The following is a 20,075-nucleotide window of genomic DNA, read 5'->3' on the forward strand; positions in this document are numbered from 1 at the left end:
AAGCCAATAAGGGGGCAGGTCTCTCAGTTTATAAGACCTTAGCGACCTTTTTTATTGAAAAAAGATTAGTTCATTACTAATAAGACGATATTAAAATCTTCCCCCTTCTAAAATAATGCAACCAACCAATTACAGAAAGAGTGGCAATCGTTTGCAAATTAAACAAGATTTGTACGAGAGCTCTCATTCATTGATTAGAGGCTCTTCCAGATAATAGAGGCGTAGAATATGGCCTTATATCCAAGAGAATAAAAATCTGAGGGATTCTCTTCGATCCTAGGGTTTTCATTGCGATCTCTTTCAACTAATACTAATTCGTGTTTATTGACGAAAATAACGAAGAGGGCAAGATTTCCATTCTCTCTCTGCATCGGAAAGGAAAGAATGTAGTAAGAAGATTTAGTGTATACGACTACTGAAGGACAAGTCATATACGCATAACATAGTTGCCTTGGTGGTTCGCTACGGAATTATCTATATCCTTACAGGAATTTCCTAGTAAGGAATTCGCTTAAAAGGTTTGTTACGACAATACCTAGTCAGCTTCGGTATTTAACAAAGTTTATTTGGCTTAAATACGCATTATTGAGAGCTTCCTTACGCTCGAGAATAATTTTATTATATTCCTTCATTGAATGGAGTAACTGGCAACTCAGGAAGAAGGCAGTGATGCAGCAAAGGAGACGGCTGTAATTGTAAGCCAATACAGTACCATCCAGTTCTCGGTCATGAGCGTTTGGTTACATCTCTCTCTCCTACGGGATCGAATGGTTAACCTTATATTCTCCCTACAATCATGGACTTAGCCACGAATTGAGGGGATTTATAGGCAAACATGAATAACATGGTATTTGTTTTGCTAAGGAGTTTTCAATAAAAAGATCACTTATAACCTTGCGGTAATGTTTACCGCAATGTATCAGGATTATATGAATGAGACTACAAATGAATTTAATGCAGTAGAGCTATATATATTAATTGATGCTCTCATGCTTACAGAAGCAAAATATTGGACTTGGTAACTTTTCAATATAGCGAGTTATTAATCGAAGGGTTCAGTAGCCTCTCTGACAGCAGGCTCAGTAACGGCACGGTTAGTTCCTGATTTCGTTCCCCGTCTATCTTGAAGGGGGCTCGATCCCAAGGAGGGACGAAAGGACTTAAATCAATTAAGCCATTTCCACAGCTCTCTCATATTTCAAGAAGTATTGAGAATCTCTTTTTTCGCCTCTTTTCGCGTTAACAAGAGAGAATCTGTTCGGAACACAGACACGGAACGTAAAGATCCTTAAGAGGTTCGTTGCACGTCCGTGAGAACCTTCTCGATCAACAATATAACTATTGACTTATAGCTAATCTTAGTTGGAAAGACGAACATGCTGCTTCTATACTGCTTCCTTATTCTCGAACCAAGAAAGGTAGCAATATAGGCCATTTTTTAGTTTAAAAGGGGAATAAACTTTAGTCTTTTTTCCCCTAGATTATACATTCTTAATGGATATTAAGATAAATGGGCGTCAAAGGAAGAGAGAATGATACTTTATGCCTCATTTTGGTCTTAGAGAGATTGGATTCAAAGAGGTCACGTTCTTCTCACAGCATGTTTTAGAAGTCTGTTCCAAGAAAGTTTGGATTTTCGATCATCATCTGTTATAAATAGACCTTAACAACCTCTCCATTCTGAGTCTGTCTGCGTGCAGACTGACCAGAAGTGGACATGAATGAGAGGATTTTTCAAGGTGAATGACAATAGTCATGGCCAGGACATAGAATTGCTGCAGAGCGTGTTTGATGGAAGAGGAAACTGTCCTCTTCCGATACCTCTGTGAACCACATATAGGTTTTTTCTTCCTTTTCAAAGGGAAGAATCACCTTTGTATATATCTGCTATCAAAGAGCGCAGTAAAAGGCTATACTCTGTCTATACAAGGAGAATTAGAGATAGCAGAGGATTAAGATCTTCGCGATCTTTTACGATACCTCAATACGACAAGAGTAGGATATCATGTACTTCGAATGGGATCTTTTGTGGCCTCAGATTCCGTGTTCCGACAAGATGGAACTGCTCCTCATCAAACTTCTTTGAGAAATTTTATGAGGGAATTCTTTGTTTTCTCTTGGCCCTAAACTACCAAGAAGACAAGTGAATTTTTTGTGCATTGGAATCTCGCATCAGATTCAATGGAGACTCGGCAATGGGTTCTTGCCAGCATAGTATGTCTGGCAAAAGAACTAAAACCCTCTATTCATGACTCAACGCTTTCAAATAGAAGTTTCGTTGCCCAGGCAGGGTACTTACGTTTTCACCTACATAAGAAGAGATGGTTTAAACGTTTTGCCTACAAAGTCTTTGGGATGCGATGAGGGCTCGAAATGCTTCCCAGAAGGTATTCAGAGAGATACAATGAAGAGCTAGAAATCAGGAGTCCTCCCAATTTCAGCTCGGAGTCTCCTTCGACTTCCAAGCCCCTTCCCTTCCTTCGGACAAGGATAGGGAAGATTCTGCAACGAGGAACTTCATCAACAAGTAAGAAGAGATCTCGTTAGCAACGGAAGGATTCAAGAAGGATCCTCCTCGGAGGAAGACTCTTATCTCTCGTACTGTTAGATGTCCTATCGTCTAATGGATGTAGTTTACCACAATCACCTCCCCTGGCGGAGAGGCCAGAAGCTCAAAGTGGAAGAATTTCTTCCACCCTTCTCCAATCTCCTGATAAATTATTGTGGAGGTTCAGGACTTTCGGACAATGTAGCGCCAACCAGGCGCCAAATGCCAAAACAGGAGTAAAAAACGCCAGAGGCAGACAGTTTCAAGGAACACTGTCATTGTCTGATGAAGAGAAAGAGGGGGCCTCCAACCTAGCGCAGAGGAGAACAAATCGGACAGATAAGAGTGTCCGATGTGGACATCGCCAGACATCCTCGAGACTCTACCAAGCTCGAAGCTCCAGCAAGTGGAGAAGAGTCAGCCAGGTGCCAGTCTGGAGCCAGGCGCGAAGCTACTTCCAGGACTAGGTGCCAACCAAGCGTCAGGCGCCAGGCAGGAGCCAGGCGCCAAATAGTACCAAGCGTCAGGCGCCAAATAGTACCAAGCGTCAGGCGCGAGGCTCCAGCCAGACGCCAGCCAGGCTCTAGGCTTCATCCACAAGAGATCCATTTCAAAGAAAGCCTTGGTCTTCCTTGAAACAAGTGTGATCGCTAAAGCACTCCATTAGTAACTTGATGATTCCTTCAAACAGCTGAGAATTAAAAGCGCATGAAGTGCGAGCTTTTATGAATTCTTGTTCTTTCCATAACAATATGTCATCAGGACATTAGCTGTCACTTTCGGGAGATGCAACTCTGTGTTGACTTCCCATTATACGAAGGAGGTCAAGTTGACCTACGAGAGATCCTTCTCTCTTGGTTATACGTGTCTAAGGATACGTTGCTGGGATTGGGAGCCGACACTGATCCTTAACTGAGTGAGTTAATTTTATTTTAACATAGTATTTTTTACTTTGGGTTGTTTGAAAGGAGTTTGGGGATAACTTTTTTCAAACTAAGCACAAACCCTCGTGTTAGGGTCAGGTGATTGGGATCGGTGTTGTGCTCCTTAATTATGCCACTAGGCATAGGTATATTGTCGTGTAAGTGGATAAGACCCCAGTGACAATTGCCATCAGGTTCTGTCGAATAAGTGGATAAGACCCCATTGACAGTCCTCACAAGAGCTCTCAACCATAGGTCACATCCTCGCTGAGGCTCTTGAGACGAAGCAGGCTCCTAGCAATAGCTAGGAAGTCAAGCCTTCGTCTAAACACATAGGAACCAAGGTTTTATTTATTTATGACCTACAACGTATGTTGTTTACCTGTCTAATCAGTAAATAGCTGTCTCTTACCCTCCGCCAAAGGTGCCAATCAGCTAAGTATATATCTACCAGGGAAGTTGAATGTATGAAAATGATATTGTTATTGTACAATAAAGTTTCATACATACTTACCTGGCAGATATATACGATAAATGGCCCACCCAGCCTCCCCTCAGGAGACAGGTGGAAGAGAAAATCTGGTTCTAGAAGGTAATGGTTCCTATTCCTGCCACCCAGCGGCGGGGCGGTAGATCACCTGACCTACCTACCTGTAGCGTGTGCCGCGAAATTCGAATTTCTGTCAGGGACGACGGAGTCTATAGCTAAGTATATATCTGCCAGGTAAGTAGTATGTATGAAACTTTATTGTACAATAACAATATCATTTTTAACTATGAGAAGAAAAAATTAATTAGTAGCAGAGGATATAATATATAAAAAAGAAAAAAGTGAAATGAACATGAATTGATTTTCTAGATGACAGTTGCAAATAATAAAACAAGATTAAATAAAAGTGTTGATATATTGAATTTCCTTAAACAAAAAAATCTGCTAGTTTACAAGCTAAAATGATATGAAACAGAATATGTAATCAATGACATTCAGATATCTGAAGAATTTATTAGCAAGCGACTTCAAGCACTCTGCAGACTACTGAATGTTTCTTTTTCCCTGTGTTGTACTCATACCCCTTAATAACTTTTCAATGTTTATTTCTGTCACTGCCTGTTCTTTTCTCATTGCTGATAAAAATTTCCAGATATTTGGATGAAGCCAGAGACTTGTTGCAGAAATGCTCGGTGCCAATGTTCAATAATGTTGTTTGTACTAGGCTAATCTTTTTGTACCCTTTCAAAACAGGACCACATCCCAATTTTTAACTTGAGTGGGAGATGTGTACAGGCAGTCCCAGGTTATGGGCAGTGGTTTTGTTCCAATGGCTTGATGACAAGTGAAAATTGCTGATAACCGACGCCAATACTCTATTATCGGCACTGATACTCGAAAATTGCCTATTTTTAGCACTAGACAAGCCTCATAATGATTGCTAGATGGTAATTCTTACAGAATCAACATAAAGTTAGTGCTATTGCTTTAACAGTTCTAAGAAGTTTGGTATACATTTCTTTCTTATTCATTAAAGCTAAAACCAAAATTATGACATAACTGTTTTTTATGCAGTGAATGGTGTAAAGTAGTTAAAAAATAACTGGCTCAGTTTTGAAGGTATCATCCATAAAATAATGCTTGCATGAAGCAAGCATACTTAGATTTTTCTGGGTTGAAAATGTCATCAGTCTGTCTTCTACTTCTCCAGAATTGAAATGCAAAAAAGGTTCACCCTTGTTTGTTTTTGTATGTTCTTCAGAAAATATTAATACACTCTACTGATTAACCCTCAGTGGATGGATTGATCCTTGGGATTAGTAATAACAGGTTTGGGGTTGTGGGTGGATTGATCCTGTAAATGAACAATATTTAGTGCCATCGATTTGGAAAGAATCGGACAGGAAAGAGGTGCCAATACTTCTATAGCCAAAAAATTCACTAATGGCAATTTTTACACTGGTGCAAACCACAAATTTGGCGTCTCAGGACTTCAGTTCTGCTCTAACTTCAAGGGGGAATGTATTATGTCTGTCTCACATGATGTCTTTTTGTAAATTTGCTCATGAATTTACCAAGGGGTTGCTGTTGGTTTTTGTTCTTGTCTTTTACAATAGTATGTCGGTTGTAAATGTAATTTTGCAAAGAAAAGTGCAAAGAAATATTATAAAAAATATGCAAAAATAAAAAAGGGTTATTGAATCTTCGGTCTCTGTAAATTTACATATTTTTCAACAAATATGCTAAAAATGTGTTACTGATTTTATTTCTTATCTGTTTTGATATTGTGTGAGCTTTAAAAATAATTTTACAAAATAAAGAAATTATTTATTAGAAAAAAACATAAGTTGGTAATATTTACAATTGTCTTCTAAAAGAGGTCCCATACGGGTTGTAAATAGCCATTTTCAACTTCTCGTGGAAGGTAGGGAAAATTTTTTAGAATTTTTTTTCTTTCACCATGTGCATTTGCATATCTTTTTCCATTGATTTTTTTTTTTTTTTTTAAAGTAAATTGGCCGACCTCAAAGTTCATCCGGCTTGAGGAGCTGCATATCGATATATTTACCCGTCCAGTAAGGGTTAACCACAGCTCTTCCTGCTTCACTCGACAGATTGGTCACTTTACACTGCTGGCTTGCGGTAAAGTGGCTGCAAAACAACTGCTCAATTCAGGAGATGCGTTAGAAATTGTAATACAATGAGGAATGACTCGTATTAATTTTGTCTGTCTTCACTTTATCAAAAAACTTACGTACTTTGACATTTGTTAGATTTGCAGCATTATTATGCTCACCAGAAGTAGAGCTGATAGAGCCATCAACTGTTATAGCACTTTTTAGCTCAATGTGTGCATCCAGTACTATACCTTTGATCTTACTTGATCGTCTTTAACATACGTATAGGAATCCGTCCATTAGTAGCATGTCCGTCCCTTTCTCGCTTTGAATAAATTCAGCTATTTCTTTGCGAAGGGTGTAGCTAGCTATCCTTTAAACTGAAAACATTCTTATTGAGTTTTGTTGGAATACAGCTATCAAATTGCATTCTCGAAGAATTGTATGTAAACTCTTGGTTTGAACAATTACTAAATCGAACAAGTGGTTTTCAAACAATTATTATCGAACAACTGTTTTCAAACAATTGTATTTTAAGAATATAGTCCATAAATTGATCATGCTACTCCCTGCCCAACCTGTGGCTTGCCAGTGGGTCTTAGATTTATGTTCATCATACGGTGCCTGTTCCCATTTAGTACTTGAACCCCAGGTTAGTTTGGGTATTACTGATCATGAATCGTACGAGCATGTTGACTGTAAAATGCTCTAGTTTGTATAGCTATGAAAAATACAAATCCTAAAAATCTAGTATTTTCATAAAGTATGTGTAATGAATACCACTTTATTGCATATACAGGCAGTCCCTGGGGATTCTGTTCATGATGGTGCAATAATAACCAAAAATCAGCAATAACTGAAAATTGCTGATGACCAAAAATTGGTGATAATACCACTGATCGTCGTTTATCGGCACTGGTAACTGGATCCCGGCGATGCTGATAAGCTGGGATCGGTGCATATCAGTGCAGAAAAGCCAATTATTGTGTTGCTAGACAAGTGGCTTAAAACTGGATTGCAGATAACTGAGGCCACTGACAACCGGGGAATGCCTGTATTGCATAGATTAGAAAAATATAAGCTATCACAAAGTGTTTGTTAATTCAACCAAAGTTATTGTACTCATTACTATGTTTTTCCCTTATGTAAAATGGACCATAAGCCAGCTTTTGTAACATTAGATTAAAAAGTGATTTTTTAGTTACATTAGTTTCACAGGTGTTGATATAAACTTGGTTATTTTCTGACAAAAACTTTCTTCAGGAGACACCCATTTTTTTTTTTTTATTTTTCAGCTTGCTTGGACAGTCATTTAGAAGCACTAGGCATTCTTGTTCTTGAGCGTCAAGTCCACATAAGAATGAGAGAGGACCAGAAGCCTCCAGCTAGGAAAAGGAAGAAAACTGAAGCCTCTCAGAGGTCTTTGGATGATAATTTGTGGCTGAATATGGCAGAGTAAGTTGTTTGATAGTAGAATAAGTACTGGAATTATTTTTGCTCTTGGTATTGATTGTACATAATTTTAAGAAGAAATTTAAAGTAGTAAATCTCTTATGATGCTCTTCATATACGCTATGAATGTATATCACTGGATGAATGACTTGATCACCTTTGTCTGAAATATTTTTGTACTGCCAAATAGGTATGTACTAGGTTCAAGTTTAACTTCATATTTAGATATACTATTAGGTAAGTCTAATGTTTACTGAGGAGTAGAGATACAATGAAATGTTAGTGGTATGTTTTTCTACATTACAGGTTATATAAGAATTTGGATATGTGGGATATTGTTTGTGGAATTATCCAGAAGAATTTGGGAAATATACAAACAGAAACAAGATTAGCTTTAGAGGCTGAAGCCACCAACAATCCCACTCAAGCATTTCGTCAGTACCGTATGGCTCTTGAGAAAGAATGGGAAGAAGAACCAGGTGAAGCAGAGGTAAGAATAGTAACTCAAGGGTAATTCACATTACTATTTTCACGGTATATTCTGTAGATGTACTATCAAATTCAGTCTTAGCACATGAAATTCCTAATGTATGGGGTAAACTCTGAATTGAAATGCACGTACATATGCAAAACAAATTCATATTAATAAAATTGTCTCTGGAAGGTGGGTAAATGCGCAACCCTGTAGTTGCACAGTAAGAATGATTTTTTTTTTTTTTTTCAGGGTACCTCGTAATATTACCCAAAACATATAAAGAAACTGCACTGAAGGCTTGTACTATATCTTGTATTGACAGAATACCATAACATACTGTATCACTATTAATTATAATTTTGAAAGAGCTTTATTGACACCAGCTATAAAAATAAAAGGACTATGATATACTACAGTTTTCCCTCTCCATATTGCGGTTCACTCATTGCAGTCTCATGGGTTTTTTTTCACTTGGATACATATATCTAAATTTGTATGCAGTATCGTGGGTTTTTTTCACTTGGATACATATATCTAAATTTGTATTGTGTATTTTTATACAGGTAACTTACCAAGTAATTGCAATGCTATAGTTCCAATCATTGCAGCTTAAGTTTAAAATTTGCAGTAGCACTCAGTTGTTTGTTGTATGTAACTTGCCCCGCCCACTTTTGGGGAAGCATAGGTACAAACTGGTTAAAGATCCCAATTTGTTCCTGCTGCTTATCGAGTGTACATCATTTGGGTAGCATTTGTTTTGGTTCACTTGTTGGATTTTGGGTTTCCCAACCTTGACTCATTATGTCGGACTCATGTGCTAATAGTATAAGGTACTATGCTGCAAAACCCATCTGACTTTTTCTAAGTATGATAACCACATTATGTGTAGTTCTTGTAGAGGACAAACATGTTCTCCTAACCTTAGTTGCAAAGAATCTAGGGACTGGGATCAGGGGAAGTGGAAGACTTTACTTTCTACTTTCTCATTTAGCAAGACTGAAAAGAGACTGAGAAAGGAAGGTGGATGCCAAGACAGAGGTTAGGCTATTGCATTCTCCCAATGTGCCTGTCCCTTCAACTTCTTTGACTGTCTTCTCATATCCAAAGTTTTTCTACTCTACCTTCTGCTCCATTACCTGGCTCCTGTACTTCTGACTCCAATACCATAGAAGCCAAAGTAGAAAAGTTTGCCTCTGAGCTGATACAGTAACTCAGCTTGGTGTATCTATAAGATAATTATGGATCAAATATATGTTAGTGATATTGGTGCAAGTGCTGTGTCAGTGGAGGGGTGACTGCTCGTCCCACTGACACTCCTAGACCTAGGTCCCTGCCAGACTCCCTTTCCTTAGGGAGGAGGCAAACTGAACACCCAAGGGAAGTCAATGGGGTTTCTCCATGAGTAGTTGCACCCTCAGCCGAGCCCATGCGGTCCCAGGACTGTGGACAACCGTTGGAAAGGCGTCTGAGTGAAAGTGCATGATTTATCATCCAGTGGCTATGTTTTTTAGTCCGTTGAAAAGGCCCGCAGCCCCTGAGCGCACTCCCCCGATTGCTTGTAAGCATGCCAGAGATCTGGACTGCAGCCCGCATCCCTCCTGTGGCTTTTGGGAGCAGCAGAACGCTTCGACGTTGCTTGATTATTTCATTCCAAAGCATTCTTTTGTTAAGGGCTCAAAGCACACAGGAATATTTGAACGCTCAGCGAGTGATCATGCAGTTTGTGTATAAGCGATCTACAGGCACCTGGCGCCAGGCATCCAGCTGCCTGTAAACGTTTGGTAGGCAAGCCAAAAGTGGAATGATCTGTGTCGTTTGCATGTGCGAGTAGGGTAGATGTCCAACGCAATGCGTGTGGAGCTGGACACTCGTCAGTTGAGCAACTAGTCAGTGATGTGAGTGTGTGTATGTTAGACCCAGTGTGTACAGACTGTAGAACGCACAGTACGAGGCAAGTGCTCCAGACGTGTGTCACCAAAGTGTTCTCTTCCTAAGCGTGAGGTTAGCATTAAACCCTCAGATAAAAAGTGTTCAGAGGTTATTAGGCCATTAACAGAGTGTTCTCCCGTGTTGGAAGGATCCTCTTTTGTGCCGAATTCTCTTGTTTCTGCTCAGCCTGCTTCATCTCATCCTTCAACTTTTTCAGTATCACTACCTGTTTTTATGCCTCACATGGCTCATCTTATGCAGCCCGCACAGACGGGTGCGCCAAGTGTGCATGTTCCTGCGGTACAGGACTCTGCCTGGGACTTAACCCTTAAACGCCGAAGCGGTAAATAAAAAAATGACTCCCGTATGCCGGAGGGGTTTGAGAGTGAGCGCGTAAGCGGAAAAAATATTTTTTTCAAAAAATCACAGCGCGCTTAGTTTTCAAGATTAAGAGTTCATTTTTGGCTCCTTTTTTTGTCATTGCTTGAAGTTTAGTATGCAACCATCAGAAATGAAAAAATTATCATTATCATATATAAATAATGCGATATATGATAGCGCAAAAACGAAATTTCATATATAATTGTATTCAAATCGCGCTGTGCGCCAAACGGTTAGAGGTAACAAGTTACTTTTTTTTCGTTGTAATGTGCACTAAATTGCAATCATTTTGATATATAACACATTGTAAAACGATAAAAGCAACACAGAGAAAATATTATCACAAAATGATGCATGAATTCGTAGCGCGCGGATGTAAAAAAATAATTTTTTTAAAAATTCACCATAAATCGAAATATTGTTATAGAGACTTGCAATTTGTTTCGAAATGAAGGAAAATGATTGAATATTACGATACTGTAAGAGTTTTAGCTTACAAATGCAGTTTTCGACCATTTCGAACGAGTTTAAGTTGACCGAATGTCGAATTTTTGTTTAAAAATTTTTTTTTATATGCAAATATAAAAAAAATGAGAAATGCTACAACCTTCCAATAATTTTTGTTATATTGTGCATGTTTTTGCGCACATTTTCATATATAAAAACTCTAAAAAAAGCGTAATATGAAAAGGCTCAAATATTAGGGAGAATGTGACCTACGCGTTTCCGAGATTTTCGGCCGAGAATCGGCGCGCGGACGGAATACAAATATTTTTTTCAAATATTCACCATAAATCGAGATATTGTTCTAGAGACTTGCAATATGTTTTAAATTGAAGATAAATGATTGAATATTACTAGACTGTAAGATTTTTATGTTACAAATGCGTTTTTTGACCATTTCGGTTGAGTCAAAGTTGACCGATCGTAGTTTTTTCGTACTTATCGTACTTTATATGCAAATATTTCAAAAATGATAAATGCTACAACCTTCCAATATTTTTTTTATATTGTGCACGTTTTTGCGTACATTTCCATATATAAACCTCTAAAAAAGCGTAATATGAAAAGGCACAAATATTAGGAGAATGTGACCTACGCGTTTCCGAGATTTTCGGCCGAGAATCGGCGCGCGGACGGAATAAAAATATTTTTTTCAAATATTCACCATAAATCGAGATATTGTTCTAGAGACTTGCAATATGTTTTAAATTGAAGATAAATGATTGAATATTACTAGACTGTAAGATTTTTGTTATAAATGCGTTTTTTGACCTTTTCGGTTGAGTCAAAGTTGAGCCGGATCGTATAGTTTTTTTCGTACGTATCGTATTTTATATGCAAATATTTCAAAAATGAGAAATCTACAACCTTCCAATATTTGTTTTTTGTTATATTGTGCATGTTTTTGCGCACATTTCCATATATAAACCTTTAAAAAAAGCGTAATATGAAAAGGCTCAAATATTAGGAGAATGTGACCTACGCGTTTCAGAGATTTTTGGCCGAGAATCGGCGCGCGGAGGGGAAAAAATATTTTTTTCAAAAATTCACCATAAATAGAGATATTGTTCTAGAGACTTGCAACAATTTGTTTTAAATGAAGATAAATGATTGAATATTACTAGACTGTAAGATTTTTATGTTATAAATGCGTTTTTTGACCTTTTCGGTTGAGTCAAAGTTGACCGATCGTAGTTTTTTTCGTACTTTATATGCAAATATTTCAAAAATGAGAAATGCTACAACCTTCCAATATTTTTTGTTATATTGTGCATGTTTTTGCGCACATTTCCATATATAAACCTTTAAAAAAAGCGTAATATGAAAAGGCTCAAATATTAGGAGAATGTGACCTATGCGTTTCGGAGATTTTCGGCCGAGAATCGTCGCGAGGAGGGGAAAAAAAATATTTTTCAAAAATTCACCATAAATCGAGATATTGTTCTAGAGACTTGCAATATGTTTTTAAAATGAAGATAAATGATTGAATATTACAGACTGTAAGATTTTTGTTATAAATGCTTTTTTGACCTTTTCGGTTGAGTCAAAATTTGACCAATCGTAGTTTTTTTCGTACTTTATCGAAATTTATATGCCCAAATATTTCAAAATAAAAATGAGACAAATCGCTTACAACCTTCCATATTTTTTGTTATATTAGTTGCATGGTTTTGCGCACAATTTCCGATAATATAAACCTTTAGAAAAAAAGCGTAATATGAAAAGGCCTCAAAATATTAGAAGAATGTGACCCTAACGCGTTTTCAGAAGATTTTTTTGGCCGAGTATCGGCGGCGCGGAGGGGAAAAAAATTTATTTTCAAAAATTCACCATAAATCGAGATATTGTTCTAGAGACTTGCAATTTGTTTTAAAATGAAGATAAATGATTGAATATTACTAGACTGTAAGATTTTTATGTTATAAATGCATTTTTTGACCTTTTCGGTTGAGTCAAAGTTGACCGATCGTAGTTTTTTCGTACTTATCGTACTTTATATGCAAATATTTCAAAAATGAGAAATGCTACAACCTTCCAATATTTTTGTTATATTGTGCATATTTTTGCGCACATTTCCATATATAAAACTATAAAATAAGCGTAATATGAAAAGGCACAAATATTAGGAGAATGTGACCTACGCGTTTCGGAGATTTTCGGCCGAGAATCGGCGAGCGGAGGGAATAAAAATATTTTTTTCAAATATTCACCAGAAATCGAGATATTGTTCTAGAGACTTGCAATTTGTTTTAAAGTGAAGATAAATGATTGAATATTACTAGACTGTAAGTAATTTGCTTACCCCCAAAAAAAAAAATATTTAATAATATATATATATATATATATATATATATATATATATATATAATATATATATATATATATATATATATATATATATATATATATATATATATATATATATAGATTATTTTATCATGCACACATTCAGATATATAAAAAATTGTAATAAATATAAAACTAAATATAAAATAAATGCAGAATACTCACTCGTAATCCTGACTCTTCGTTCTATTCTTGTTTTCTCCCTCCTCCATTGAAGAGTCTTGCATTTTTTTCCACTCGACATGACGAGGTACAGGTGGAGGAGGGAGACGCGCTCCAATACATGACCTTAGTGTGGTACTTTCGGTCACACTCCCCTATCCTGCAAAGAGCAACTTTGCAGAGACGACAGAAGAACTGGGTGTCTCTCCTTCTGCCATTCATATGGCACACCCGGCACCGTTTCTGCCTTCGCCCTTCTAAGGCCTCCAGTATGTGTTCCCCTGGCTGCAGCCGACACACAGGGTCCACTACCCGACGAGAAGCGGTGATGGCGGGGCCGGCAGCAAGAGGGGCGGGGGTCATCAGCAGGGGCGGCGGCAGCAGGGGCGGCGGCAGCAGGGCCGCAGCGTCGTCAGCAGGGGCCGTCGTCAGCAGGGGCGTCGTCAACAGGGGCGGCGGCAGGTCGAGCGAAGTTGGCCCTCCTATCTGCCCTTTCCTCTAGGGGCAGATCTGCAGCTCGGGGCAGGGGGTCAGTTATGGAAGGCCACTCATCGGGATCGAAGTTGATGAGGGCATTCCCGGCTACCTCTAGGAACTGTATGTGGGTCAACCTCGGAAGATTGTCACCGCGGTACCCACAGTACAGTATGTAGGCATTTTGGAGGGCCAACTGAAGGATGTATTTGAGGAGCTTCTGTGTCCACCTTCTGGTTCTCCTGGCGAAGGGATAGTACTGGATGAGCTGATCAAAGAGATCAACTCCTCCCATGTGCCTGTTGTAGTGCCCAATGAAAGTAGGCCGCTCGGGACGAAACTCCTCAAACACAACTCGGCCCTGTCGACGTGTCTTCTTCCGCTGTACGATCTCTTCTTGGATGGGTTCATGACTCCTCGTAATCATGGGGACGAGTCGGACACCCTTCCAACAGATGACGAAGACAGCGCCCTTCCGCCGCCACTCTGTCTCTCCTCTTGCCAGGTGTTGCGGATGACTAGCGAACCTCTTGAGGACATTCGGGGCCCCACGCACCAACCGAAGGGTACCACTGACGTGAACACCTGCTTCATACAGTTCCTGGGCCAGGGATACCGAGTTATAATAATTATCCATAAACAAGTGATATCCCTGGTTACGGAAACGTCCCACAAGGTTGAATACAGTGTCACGCAGCGTGGAGAAGACCCCGGTATACACTGAAAAGTCCACAACGTATCCAGTGTTGGCCTCGGTAATGAGAAAGAATTTCACACCATATTTCTTTGGCTTCTTGGGGTTATACACTTTTATACTAAGACGTCCTTTGTAAGGCATCATCCCCTCATCCAAAGACAGGTTCTTTCCAGGAATCACGAGATTACTACACCGCTCACGGATATAATCCAACACTGTACGCACTAAAATGAGGCGATCACTGTTATTCCGGGGTATGGCCCTTCGGTTGAAGGTGTTGAAGTACTGTCCAACGCCAGAATTATCACGGGACATAACGCCAGGCACATTCGGCATACATAAAAAATAATTTCTCCTCCAATATTGCCATGACGTCGACAGCAGGTGTCATACCAAAATAAATGTGGAGCCCCAAAAAATGCGCCATGTCAATGAGGTGCAACCCCGCCAGTAATACGACAAGGTCGTCCTCAGCTCATACCGGCAGTACCGAGCGTAGTCCACCGTCTCGTGTACCAGGTATTCCAGCAATTCCCGCGTCAGGAAAAGCTGGATGAACCCCAAAACAGTCAGGGGTACTGGTACGGTCATCCCAGGGGTTGCCGTGAAGGGGTGCATGTTAGGAGGGGTGGGGTCCTCCGTCCACCCTTCACTCTCCGACGACCGACCTTCACCTTGGCTGGCGCGACGAGCCGACCTTCTACGTGCCCGTGCGCGCGCACGGGTGCGGGCACGATGCACACTACCCACCCCCGTTGGCCCATCACCCTCACTTAGGCCCTCACTTTCTGTATCGTCCTCTGTGATAAAACTTGAGCCCGTATCCCCACCCTCCCCCTCCTCCTCAGATTCCCCCTCGTAAGCACTGAACCCACTGAATTCGAGCTCACTTTCGGGATGTGAGCCTTGAACGGACATTGGGGGCAAATATTCATCCTCACTTTCATCGGGACTGATGTCCTCATCACTCGATGACCATCCGCCATCAAAATGAGGACTTGCGACATGTTCCCGATCAAGCTCCGAAAGATACTCGTCTATGTCCCTTGGTTGGAGGCCTCCCAAATGCCTACGAATGCCCCTAAGGACGCCCACATGCTTCCTAGGGGTAACCAAAGGCATACGATGTGTTCCTGAAACACTTTCACCCACACGTGGCCGCACAGAACGGCCTTGAGGCGCGGGGGTTTTCATATGGGTGCTTGGGCCCCTTGCCAGCATCCAGGTCCAAAACTCGCCTTACACGATCCTTCCGACGGGTTAAACAATGCGACTTTCACGGTGTCACACATCGTTGAGACATATCTATGAATGTCCTGTAGCAATACAAATGCTCAAAGTCTCGCACAAGTCCAGAAAAACACGCTTTTCACGAAAGATCGCTCTCGGATGGTGCGCTACTGATGCTGGCTGGAGCGAGAAGAAGGGATATCGCGCATGCGCACCTGGGTCACGCTTCAAAACAAAACAAGGCCTTGATCCGTGAACTCCCAGCATCCCCCAAGGCGCGTGATTCAAAAGTTTTAGGCTGGTAGGCCTATAAGTATTTTTCCGCGAATTTTAAAAAAAACTTTCGTATGTCGACGTAAAATACGTCCAGTCGGCACCCGACAGACAATTTATCTCGACGTAAAATACGTCCAGTCGGCGTTTAAGGGTTAATTTGAATCAATCAATGTCTGCAATTTCTTTTTCGGAAGAAGTTTTAGAGGAGGAACAACCAACGTCGGTGTATGCATCATTACCAAAATATTTTTTATTCTGCTATCCAGCATTTTTCTCAATTTCGGCTCCTCATCACCTAGCTCTGCTTTTATGGTGAGACAACCCTCAGGCGCCTTCAGTCTACTAAATATGGTTCTCTCTTGCTCATTGAAGAAGGCTCTTTCTGGTATAGAGAGTAGGTTAGCTGACAAGAAGTGTGTTGTTAAAGCCATATTTTGCGCTCCTCCCTCTCATCTGACGAAGAGGAGGTATGACTACTATGCTACTAGAGAAAATCCTTCTCTGGTACTTTCTGACTCCTCTCAAGGGGATTTCTCCAGCCTGATTGACCCTTCAAGAAGATCAACCTTCAATTCTGCCAAGATCATCTCATCATCTGAATTAGACCATTTGGTCAAGGATCTGTTCAAAGTTTCTGAGATTTTCAGTTTTCCTGACTGGATGGCAGGAGCACTGACCAAAAAGATTGAGGAATACCCTTGGCTTCAGGACAACTTTGCTACCAACTGGTTAGGGGTTCTGTTGTGTGCAGACAAAATGCTATGGAATGGTACTCAAGAACTTTCTACTCTTTATTAGTTTGGAATACTCAACAAAGGAGACTTTTGGTACTCATTTACTACCAAAGGAGTTACTCCATCAGAAAGATCTTTGCTTCTCTTCACAGCGATGGTTAAAGGGAGTTTGTTCCCTAGTGCAGCATTAGAATGGGTAACCTCTGAGCTGCATAAGAAAGTGACACAATATCTTCTTGTACAGTTTTTCAAGCACCCTAAGCAGCCATGCTTTTCTCATGCAGTTCCCACTACAGTTTTGCCTTTGCAGCAGCGGCCCTTTTGTGGGGGCAGGGCCAGATATCAGTCCTGACCGTGAATAAATCTTCGACCAGGACATTCACTTAAGACATTCTCCTCCAGACCCACTTCTACCAAGTGAGAATGTGGTCCTCTGTGGTCCAGTAGGAGCCATGCTTCTTCTGTTCTGAAATGGGAAGCAAAGAAGCTGTAGCCATGGGTATTAGAAGTGCTTCAAGATGACTATTCCATCCCATTTCACATGAAACCTCCCTTAGTGTCTGCACCCATCAGCTTGACTGCCTACTCAGCAGGCTCTCTGAGGTTTTCAGCCCTCTCAAAGGAAGTGGCATCTTTTCTAAGAAAAGGGGCAATAGAAGCTGTGGAAGACATGTACTTGGAGGGGTTATCCAACCAATTCTTTGTTGTCCCCAAATCATCGGGAGGTAGGAGACCTGTCCTGGACGTAAGTGTCCTGAGTTTCTTTGTGAAAACCACGAAATTCAAGATATAGACAACACAGTTAGTTCTAGTTCTGTCTTCCATCCAACAGGGGGATTGAATGGTAATGAGACTTGTAGGGCGCTTACATTCCAGTGCATCAGGAATCTTGAAAATATCCAAGATTCATGTTCCAGGGCAGGGTCTTCCAATTTTGGGCCCTTTCTTTTGGCCCCTCCACAGCCCCACAGGTTTTCACCAGAGTACTATCCCCATTGGCAGAGTGGCTTCATCTTATGGGCATCAGTGTATGCCTATACCTCAATGACTGGCTCCTACAGTCTTCTTCTAGAACTCGTTGTGTGGAGGATATAAAGAAGATTCTTCTCCTTGCTCAGGATCTGGGCCTACTAATCAACTTCCCAAATCTTGACTATTAGTCCCGACTCAGTCAACTAGTCCCAACTCAGTCAATCATTTATTTAGGGATGATGATCAACTCTAGCTTTTCAGTCTTTTCTGTTGCAGAAAAGAATCCAGTCCTGCATTCTGACAGTCAAGAAATTCCTTGCTCTTCCTCCCTGCTCAGACAAGGAATGGATGAGTCTATTAGGCACTCTCTTTTCAATAGAAAAATTTGTGCCTTTGGGGAGACCTCACTCAAGACCATTACAGTTTTCTTGAAGGCCAGCTGGTGATGAAAGACACTTCGAGACTCATTTGTCTTTCCCATCACTCCCAAGATCAAGGAGGACTTGAGGTGGTGGCTCAAGGAAAGGAGGTTCTCAGTTGGGATGTCATTACTTTGTCCGAACCCAGACCTAACATTATTTTCAGACCCTTCAGACCAGGGATGAGGAGCTCATCTGCAGGAGTTAGAAGTAGCGGGGACTTGGTCACAACAGCAAAAGAAGATCCACATCAATGTGAGGGAGTTAAGAGCAGTACTTCTGACCCTTTGTCATTTTGCTTCGGTAATGAAAGGAAGACGGTTGCTGTTCATTTGGACAACACAACATCCTTGGCCTACATAAAAAACCAGGGAGGCACTCCTTATCTCTTAGTCAGGAAGCTGAAAAACTGCTCGTCTGAGCCCAGAACAACTGACATATTTGGTCATACCAGCGATCTGGAGGCTATTAGCTAACATTCACAATTGAGCGATACCAAGAAAATGCCTCCATATGCCGAGGCCATGCAAGTCCTCTCTGTAACGTACCAAAGTACCGCTGAGGTAAAAACCCGTTAGCTAATACTCAGCTGACAAGAACATACCTGCCTATGACCTCCTGCAGCCAAACAGTAACACCATTCTCTCCTGACTACTTTTCTACCTCCACACTTTCAGTCTCTGCAAGGAAAGTTATGAGTGTCGCAGGCACATTAACAAACAAAAGGTGTTAGCCTAATTATAAACATTTGGCCTAAAAATAAGCTATTAACGTTCACAGGTTATTTTTAAAGGTAATTATATCTACCATCCCCTTTAAATAAATAAATGCAAAGGTTTTTCAATAAAAGAATGGTATAACATTCAAGAATTACTTTAAGGTAATCGTTTGCCGTTGGCTTGAGGATAGCCTATCTTTGGTTAACAAGAACAAGTGCAAAGAATTGCATAGTTTGAATTCCATTACTTCCAAGATCTACTTTTAAGACAATTATTAACTTGAGCCATGCACATAGTTTAAGCCCGGTAAGCAGATCATAAATACCAAAGTTTTGGCCTAAAGGGATGGTGTAACACTCGAGAATTACTCGAAGGTAACGATTAACTGGTGCCTTGCTTATAGCCTATGGCCTAAAATCAAAGTTTGGCCTTTAAGAATGATGTATCATCAAGATTGCTTAAGGCAGTTGTTAACCGACGACTTAAATGTAGCCTAAGAAAAAGTAAATATGCATCTCTTCCATGAATTTTTTAAAAAGTTATACATTACTTCACTGTATCCAATAATACTGTATGTATTCTCATAACCAGGGGTCAGCACTTAGCCCATTCATCTTCAACATCGTGATGGATGTAATGACCAGGGATGTTAGAGAAGCAGTGCCATGGTGCATATTATACGTGGATGTCATTGTGTTGTGTTCAGAGGGGAGGGAGGAGTTGGAGAGGTGGAGAGCAGCACTTGAGGAGAGAGGAATGAGAATAAGCAGATCAAAAACCGAATATATGTGTTCCAGTATTACTGAGGATGGTGGAAGTAGCATAAGATTGGGTGGGGAAGAAATAAAGAAAGTACAGAAGTTCAAGTGCTTAGGGTCCATATTAGAGGATAGTGGAAGCATGGACCAAGAGGTGAGACACGGAATTCAGGCAAGATGGAATAACTGGAAGTCTGCATCAGGGGTCCTCTGTGACAAGAAGGTCCCTCTGAAATTGAAAGGAAAGTTCCATAGGACGGTGGTCAGACCAGCAATGTTATATGGAACAGAAATAGCAAGTATGAGGAAGACAGAGGAGAAGAAGATGGATGTAGCAGAAATGAGAATGTTGAGATGGATGTTGGGAGTAACAAGGGAAGATAGGATTAGAAATGAGTATATAAGAGGATCGACAAAGGTAGCTGAAATATCGAAGAAAATACAGAAAGGAAGGCTTCGATGGTATGGA

General features: G+C 40.4%; 1 protein-coding gene across 1 annotated transcript in view; it reads left to right on the plus strand.

Annotated features, from left to right (window-relative positions):
* The window catches only part of LOC135222815 (DNA-dependent protein kinase catalytic subunit-like), a 763,170-nt gene that overhangs the window by 724,028 nt on the left and 19,067 nt on the right, over positions 1-20,075 (plus strand). Inside the window, exons 48-49 of the mRNA XM_064261121.1 lie at positions 7,374-7,533; positions 7,837-8,020. Coding sequence (XP_064117191.1) covers positions 7,374-7,533; positions 7,837-8,020 — 344 coding nt within the window. The remainder of the gene's footprint in view (positions 1-7,373; positions 7,534-7,836; positions 8,021-20,075) is intronic.

This window comes from Macrobrachium nipponense, chromosome 8 (genome assembly GCF_015104395.2).
Source record: "Macrobrachium nipponense isolate FS-2020 chromosome 8, ASM1510439v2, whole genome shotgun sequence".
Lineage (NCBI taxonomy): Eukaryota > Metazoa > Arthropoda > Malacostraca > Decapoda > Palaemonidae > Macrobrachium > Macrobrachium nipponense.